Source organism: Cynoglossus semilaevis, chromosome 6 (genome assembly GCF_000523025.1).
Source record: "Cynoglossus semilaevis isolate Cse_v1.0 chromosome 6, Cse_v1.0, whole genome shotgun sequence".
Taxonomy (NCBI): domain Eukaryota; kingdom Metazoa; phylum Chordata; class Actinopteri; order Pleuronectiformes; family Cynoglossidae; genus Cynoglossus; species Cynoglossus semilaevis.
The window spans coordinates 11,869,729-11,878,725 of NC_024312.1; the positions used below are offsets into that span (position 1 = coordinate 11,869,729).

An 8,997-nucleotide genomic window follows, 5' to 3' on the forward strand; every position below is an offset into this window, starting at 1 on the left:
AGGAAATGGTTTGCATGATATTTCTGCAAATGCCTGACCTTAGTTTTTAAAAGTGTTATGTGGCTGAACATAAACCTATTGTTGTTGCACTTTCAATTTCAGATCATGATGCACTGGAAAAAAAGTCACATCATCATACACCAAATACCATATCATTTATGCTGTCAACATATAAACAACACATTATCTATCTATCTATCTATCTATCTATCTATCTATCTATCTATCTATCAGGTTTATATTTGATTATTCAAAACTATATATTTTATGTTGTATTTACCAGTGGTTCCCATAGGTGGGGCTGTTGAGATATTATGAAGTTGGGAGTATTTCCTTTGTCTGTCCTAGGTGGGGAAAATACATTCATCTATAATTGTATTTTCACTGTTTAATGACAAATTAAGTTTGTAGACATTCCATTGTTTGAGGTAAAGTTCTCTAATCTCTAAATGTATCCACGTCACGGAGGGGTCCTATCTAACTAGAGGGCGCTCTAGAAACTTTTGGAATCACTGGTCTACAGTATACCAGTGATTCATCGAGTGTACTGTGGGAAGTTGTTCAATTTCACCTATTACAGTATACGTGATTCATCGACTGTGGGAAGTTGTTCAATTTCACCTAATTTGTCTGTAACAACTTGTCATCTATTTCTGCAAGTATACCGGCATTTTGTTCAACTAAACAGGTAAGACAAGATAGTACTTTATTGTATCACCTGTTATGAATCACATTTTATCACGTTATACTAGCAGTAAAAAAAAATTCCCTGCAAGATTCCATGAACAATATAGCGGCAGCTGACAATAAGAGTAAAATAGTTATAACTTTTTATTCTTTAAAATTAGCATTGACAACGGCAGTATACAATTAAAACAGAGATATAAGAAAATGGCCATCCAAGTTTAAAGCAATAAAATGGAAATGACTATTAAAGACTAGAAAACAGATATTATACACTCCATATTTATTAGGATTAATAAATAGATTTGGGTTTATAGGACACAACGCAGTGTAAAATGTGGGTCCTCCCAGTCTGACCCTGCGTCAGTGTGATCACAGAGAGAATCTCCTGACAGCAGCAGCAGCAGCAGCTGGGCTGTAGTGTATGAGGAGTGAGGACTGAGGCGCCTCCTGTTATTTTCCCCTCCTCTCCATCCTTTAACGCCGAACCAGAACCATTCATCTCTCCCCTCCTTCAGGCTTCACATCCGGGTCATCCGCCACTATCTGTCTCCTGTGTCTGCCTGTGTGTTTGACAGAATTACCATCGTTTCTGCCTCCGCCGCGCTGTACCGCAGCTCCCTGCCCGACTTCGCGGTTAGCTAAGCGGACACTTCGTCTGACGTTCGCCGCTGCTAATGATGGAGCCTTCAGTGCCGTGAGAAGCCGCCGCCACTCGTTCACAGACAGAAATGACACGGTAGCAGGCGTTTGTATGGGCTAGCCCGTTGGACATTAACTCGCCCTCACCATGTCTAAGAGCCTGAAGAAGAAGAACCACTGGACCAACAAAGTCCACGAAGCGGTTATTACGCGCGGGAAGGATGGGGAGATGGGCTTTGAGCTGAAGGGGGGCGCGGAGAACGGCCAGTTCCCCTACTTTGGGGAGGTGAAGCAGGGGAAAGGACTGATCCAGAGCGGCAAACTGGCCCAGGACGAGCTGCTGCTGGAGGTCAACGACATGCCAGTGGCCGGACTCACCACTCGGGACGTGCTAGCCGTGATTAAACACTGCAAAGACCCGGTCCGCTTCAAATGTGTCAAACAAGGTGAGATACAGTAGGGTGTCTGAACATGAGAGGGGCCAGAGCATACAGGGAGGCGGGGACGCGGGACTCTCTCCCTGTGTGTGTGTTTATGATGTATGTTGTCCGTGTGTGATGCAGATTCAGATGTCACCTGCGCTCCCATCAGTCTAAATAAACCCATAAAGTCATTATTTTAGCGGGCAAGGCGCAGAACCTGCCTCCGGGCCTGGTCGCTGTATTGATGGCTAGACTTCTCCAAGAGAATCACAAACCACCGTGGTTGACCACAGTGTCGCTATCTGGACGGAGGCGTGTCCGTGTAGGCGTGTTGTCTCGTTGTTTTGTTCAATCCTGGGCTGCTTACACAGTGTATCCAGTATATGTGTCCCTTGCACAGGCATGGGCAAACTTCGGCCCCCGGGCCGTAGTTTGCCCATATAATTCTGTCTTTCCCCTGCAATGCCCGCAATTTCCCAATTGGTGACATAGAAAAGGTAAAAAGCATTTTAGCATTTTAGCCTTTATTGACTGACCCTGAGGATCTGCTGCCCTCACACACCAACCCTGTTACCATACGACATCAGTTATCATACTCAAATAAGGCACCAAATATAAAACTTTTATACGTTTATATATAGTCCTAGTTATACACATTTGGACTGACAATCAATTCAAATTATTTTAAGGCCTTTTTAGCTTTGGCTCAATCCCAATTTAATTTATCACGATGACTCTTCATAGTCATCAAAGTACTTTTTTTTCTGTATATTACTGAAACAAAAAGACAAATAACAGCAGGTAGATGTATATATGAGTAATTATTAGTATGGGAAAATGTCTTACCACTGGCTTGTAGAATGTGTAAAATTGAATGTCCTGGTTCTCTCACCACCGTCAAGGCAGACAGAGTCTATGTGGAACAAGAATGTTAAGCTGAAGGAAAAGCAGAGCTAGTTGCCATCGCATCTTCACATCACAAGTGTAAAAAGAAATCTGCATTCTTAGCTTTTATTTATATCATTACTGTAGTTCTGTTTTGGCCAAGGTTTTCTTTGTTTTTATTTTTGTGCAGTTTACACAGATAATCCATCTTCACTGGCTCCTCGTCTGGCTGCCAACTCCCAGACTTTGTGTTTTCATGGGTTCTGCTAATGCAATTGATTATTTTGTTAGAGCTGCTGACAGAGTAAGAGCCTCGTGATGTTAAGGTGGTTAAAGCTAATGTGGTTGTATCACATTGTTCTGCTGTTTATCCCACTTTCCATTATCAATTTAAATAGGAGTCTCTCTGTTTACTATAACATTAATCAAGGAAGTAAAGGATATTGAATGGGCTTTTTACAGTCGCTTGGCTTAAGTGGCCCCCCCTCAAACACAGGTCTGTTCTAGAGACACACCAGTTGACTGGCTAGTCACCGGTGACCAGCAACTGGGTGGTCGACGTTGCTGTGCAGTGCACTGACAACACTGATGTCCTCAGCATCACAGCCCTTAATAAAGGACATATTCTATAGAATCTCTGCAGTTCTACCAGTGTCTACTGTGTATATCTATATGGACTAGACCTGATGTTCTTGGCTACTGAATTTTGGATTTATTCTTACAATATAGTTTGCTAAAATTTTGAATAGTGAATGTAGGATCTTTATCCAAAATGTGACAGATATGGGCTAACATGAAGGGGACTTTGGTGCCTGCCTCTCCACTCCATACATGTCTCAGTGTCTAGGGCCCTCCCTTTTTTCAAACAAACATCTGCAGGGAAACTAGGGCAAGACTGCCAGCAGGGTTAAAAATGGTGCTACTTGGCTGCAAAAGATTCAAAACCAAAGCACTTTCTGAGCCTAGGTGGCAACACTCATTCACCCTAGTAACTCAGAGCGCCACCTAAAGGGCTTCTTCAAGGTCTGTTACCAGATTGAGGTGCACCTGAGCTCAGGGGGCATGAAATATTGTAGGTGTAGAGACTTGAGCCACGTGACCTTAGGCTGTACATTCAGCAAGTAGCCAGTGGATCCTGCTGTTGCTATTACTGCACACACACTCAGGGTGACTTCAAGGGAGTATAATTTAACGTAGATTCTGAAAATCTACGGTATATTTTGGGTGAACAGTATTTACACTATATTGGTTTAACCAAGCACCAAAACGTCCTCAGCCTGCAGTCGAACTAAAAAAAACTGCAGCCCACTGCTCCTCTAAGTACAGTTCTAAGCTCTGCAGTTCACATATGGGTTAACTGCACAGAGTCATTTTTAAATCTTTAAATCTTTTTTTCTTCAGGCTCACGCACCAGACTTTCTAGACCACCACTGAATGACAGGGTCTTTAGGATCATCTTTTTAATCGGCCGGGCAGAAATGAGCCTTAAGTATTTTCAGAAAATCTTCAGTTATTAAACATGAATGGACCTGGAGCAGATTGTCTCAGTTTGATGATTCATTGATCTCCCAGGCAAGAGGGATCATAACTCTCTGTTCTGTCTGAGCTGTGTTTTCCTGTTTCTGCATTGATAATTTGTTGTTGACGGCTTTCGCACTACAGCTGTTATATGTTATGTTATATGTTATATTTATAGCATGTATAAATGCTAGCCCACTCTGCATGCTCTCTGTTTAATTCCTTAATCTTGGGTAAACTGTGGCTGGGTTTGCAAGACTAGATTTATATAAAACAATGTTGTGCCGTGCTTCTTGTGTACGTATCAGGACATAAATAGTCTAGTAGTTTGACAAAACTGGGAATGTAATTCAAAACAATCCAGTTGTGAGACCAGTAAAGATGCAGAGAACCACTGCAGGCTCTGGAACAGGCTTTCTGCCATATTTAGCGTCTCTAATTATTGATTCAATTCCTTACTTAAGTGAGAAGACAGGAGATTCACACTTTGCTGAATATGATGATACTGGACATTCACATGCATATTCCATAAATAAAAATATATAAGATTGATATCCTAAAACCTGTTAATTTCTCCTATTGATCATCTTCTCATTAGCATTTAGCAAAAGGGAGGTGCAGCGGCAAACAGCTGCTTTGCTCAGTGCGTCACTTTGAAATTGCTCCAGAGGTGTCACAACAGTGTGAAGAAGAGAGAAGTGTTGACGTCTGTGTTTGTGCTGAGTGAAACAGGAATACTGGAGGTGTAAAAAATCATACCCTGTGCCAGATACTGTGTGATGTCACCTCGTGATTTCTATAATTAAAAACAGATTTCTTTCAACAAATGAACAAATGGTTAAAGCGTTTGTGCTATTTTTCCATTCTGACGTATATTAGCTGTGGTACGTATGGTGTTGTTGAAAAGATGTTCCTGTTTTTTCATCATAGTTGTTGTTAGTTTCAGGTGAACTATGTATAGGACAGCAGTTACATCAATTAAAAATTCAGATATTTAAGTGTAAAGTCAATTCAATATTACAGTGTACAGTAGGTCTATGTGATTTCCAAATTGTTAGCCTCTTAGCATAACTGCATGTTTTGGCCATATTCTGCTTTTCTGCACATCTCTACTCTCCTGTTGCTGCTTATTCACTTTTTTAAGACACAAGTTGACACTAGTTGATATGCAACTTACTGCTGCAGTTAAAATTAAAAAAGTTCATTTGTTAGCTAATGTGTCCAATTTGTGCTAACAATGTGTTGTGAAGCCTTAAAATACAACTTTGAGGTTTTAATAATTTAGGTGTTTAGATTTAGGATTAGAATTAGGGCTGGTTTATGTTAGGGTAAGTGTTAAGATAAGGCATACAATTGTAATGGTTAAGGTTAGAGTAAGGCGTTACTAGGTCAGTGATTGACTCTGTGGGATGATTCAAGCATAGAACCTGCAGAAGACCAGTTCCCTTCCTCAGAACCAGCTGTATGGCAGCACCCGTGCCAGACCCCGGTGCAGCCCACCACAGGAATGCACCTGTGTCACTCCCTTTAATTTTTTTAGAAGGTAGTACTGCTGTCACCTCAAGGACCTGCTTGGCTTCTCTGCTTCAGATAGAAGAGGCTAAGAGGTACCACTTTGGCAGTAGCTAGTTTCATCCATGGCAGTGGATTAGTATTCTAATAACATTCATAAGATTAAGGTAGCTAACTAAAGGACTCAGGTGGCCAGGCCTCCCATAAGTGGTGAACTTCACCACAGAACCTGATCACAAAGGTGAATGAATCCCACGCCTACTTCCTCCTGGCTGGACACCTCGTATTTCAGCTACACACAGGCCCACGGCTCCAGCTCCATGAAGTGCAAATCAGAGGGCAGGCAATGAATCAGCCAAGAGGTGTTACGCACATATGGTGGTGGATAGAAAAGACTCAGAAGTCTCTAATGGTGTTAATGTATGTGCATTCAGAGGTGTGACAGTGAGTGCTGCACACTAGTCACCGGCAGGTTTTGTATGTTAAAACAATAATAACACACTGCTGTGGCAGCCTGTGCATGCATACTACTGTGTCAGTATTTGGAGATCCAAAAATAACTGTGAGGTATTAGGTGCCTCAATGTTAACTGAAGGGAATGGAGACAAAAATGGATTCCCTTTCTCACTGAAGGCTGGCACATTGCTTGTGTTTACAGCTGCTACAGTATATTTTCCATTAAGATAAACTCTGTGTGTCAGTTCAAAAATTGATATGAATTAACTGTTTTGATTTTCTACTAGTGAAGGCTTGTTTTCTTGAAGACTGAGAAATGAGCAGTAGATCCAGTTTTTTTGTAATGTTGATATCTTAAAGATGTAGATGGTGGATTTTGACATTCTTGTGTGAACCTTGCTGATGACGTTACCCAATTCTATTCTGCTAGTATCGCTGATCCAATGAATAACAAAAGACATTTTGACCAAGTAGTTTGTCTTGTTGCTTAATTATGACTGAAAAAAACAATCTGAAAGGTATACTAGAATAGACAGAGAAGTCACAGGATGGATGTCTTATTCACCCATAATTAAAATATATGCCTGTACATATAGTGCTTATGTAGTAGAAGTAACGGTTAAAGAAATGTTTTAATACCAGTGAGTCAAATTTAATTTCACACTTAGTGTTATTTTTTCTTTTATGTTGAAGTAAATGATATTTTTTAAGCCTTGCTATGATAATTATAATGTTTCCTGAATCGGTGCTTACCTGTTGAAGTCTGTTTGTCAAGTTTGACATGTTTTTACACCCTTCCCCTCCAACCCACACCCCCACAAACTGAAATACTATTGACAACCTGATAACATGTATATTTCTGTACAAACCACTGTATGAGTTGCTGCCACCTAGTGACTGGAGGTTTGTTATCGTTCAAGCATTACAGCAGTGGTACACTTGTCCAGTGTGCCATATTCCATTGGAAGACCCTTGTGCCCCCCGTGGCACCTCACAGCGAAGTACTGGTTTAGTGGAACATAGCCCCTGACAAATGCCACTAAACTGTGAAAATATTAGATAAGATATTAGATATATAAGATAAGAGTCAGACGACGTTGGTGTAAAGAATGGTTTCTCTTTTAGCTTACAGGAAACTGAATTCACTTCAGGGTAGATTGGGTCAGTGGGGTCACAGATGTCCAGATTCAAGAGAACAGCATTTTAGCATTGTGTAATGGTTCAGTGTATCAAGGCTGTTTAAGTACCAGCCAGATATAAGAAGCAAAGCTGCACTGCAGCTCTGGATTATTTTTAGAGCATCTAACAAAAGAGCACTGTCAGTGAAGTAGCTGTTTTTAGATTAAAAAAATAACAACAAATCTTCGTCAAGATGGCCATTTTAAAACACACCTGTGAAGAAGTTTTTCCACAATTACATGTTCAGTGAGACACAGCTTGAATGAAGGAAGCCATTGTTGTAAGATTGGGCTGTTTTAATGAGACTTGTCCGCACATTTTTTTGGCGTTATTATTGTTCTATCACAGTATTGACAGAAGCAACAGAAGGAGAGATCACACTTCTGCTCCAGTCACGTTGTGGATGAGGAGCTTAAAGAATCCACATCATGAATGTGTGCTTTGTTAATGTCCAAACCTCAAAGAGATTATTCCTGTCAGAGGCAGATGTCTGGTTTATTAGGACTAGAAGCTGCTCATACTTAGGTCAGAAGATGGAATTCAAGCACAGTCATCCAATGGCCAAATCTAACTGGTCCACTTTAGAGATTCAGGTCGTAATTCTCTGCAGACACTGCCTGAGGACATTCTGGGACGTACTGTTTCATGAGTTTGTCAAACATATTAAAGATTCATAGTTGATCAAAAGGGTGAATTACATAATTTGTGTCATTTCAACATCCTGTTTTCTAAGTCAAGTCTTTATTACTACCTACTTTGTTTCTGCAATGGCTAAATCTGGCAGGCACATGTTATATAATGTGTGTGTGTTGCACCATTGCAAGGCTGCCAAAATAGTTGATGAGTAAATGCTTCATCATATTTTTAATGGTCATCTTAGCATTTAGTCTCTTCTTTGCATAAAATCTATATTATTTCTCTGTTTTAGTTTTCTTCGTGTGATTTCTTTGTTCCTCTGACAGTTAATATCCCAAGATTTTTTCCCAATAAGTGAAATTATCCAATTTGAAAGTCTGAAAACTTACTTTTATTTTTTTTTTTCACTACATGGCAGCAGATACGAAAAAAATGAGTCTATCTGGGCATTGTTGAAGAAGAGGTCTGTGAGGGTCTTTCTTCAATTCCTGTGAGCTATTTCATTTGATCCACAGTTGAAGCAGCCAGAAGTTTATAACAGAGCCACATTTTCTTTTAAATACAGCGGTTATCGTTTGGGAAGATTAATCTTTAGCCATTTAAAAATAAACTGTCTCCATATTTACATATAGATTTATTATATTATATATATTACATATAGATTTTTATATATTATACATGCTTGATTCTCTTTTCAACCCTACATTGTGTTGATCCTCTCGAGATGCTCATTTATTATTATTTATTATTATTATTATTATTATGTCGTCACACTATTTAATGACCGTTGCATACCAGCAGAGGGCAGTAGCAATACAATTATTCGGAAATTGCACTGCCGCCATAAAGTTTTTAGAGCAGTTCCGTGTGATACCACTGAATTAACATTGTTACGTAATATTTTTATATGTTATTTATTTTTCTCACCTTTTTGATGCACATATTATTTATTATCTGTGTCTGAAACAAGAACAAGTGACCAATCAGAGGTTTCTGTAGGTCATACCGCCTTAACGTAAGCTTACATGGTTTACACTTGAGACTTGGTTGCCTTGGATTGTCT

The 8,997-nt window shown here is 39.9% G+C and overlaps 1 protein-coding gene across 1 annotated transcript in view; it reads left to right on the forward strand.

Moving 5' to 3' along the window:
• The first annotated feature begins 996 nt into the window (after positions 1 to 996).
• magi2b (membrane associated guanylate kinase, WW and PDZ domain containing 2b) overlaps positions 997 to 8,997 on the forward strand; it is a 58,469-nt gene continuing 50,468 nt past the window's right edge. Inside the window, exon 1 of the mRNA XM_025056307.1 lies at positions 997 to 1,772. Coding sequence (XP_024912075.1) covers positions 1,475 to 1,772 — 298 coding nt within the window. The 5' untranslated portion in view covers positions 997 to 1,474. The remainder of the gene's footprint in view (positions 1,773 to 8,997) is intronic.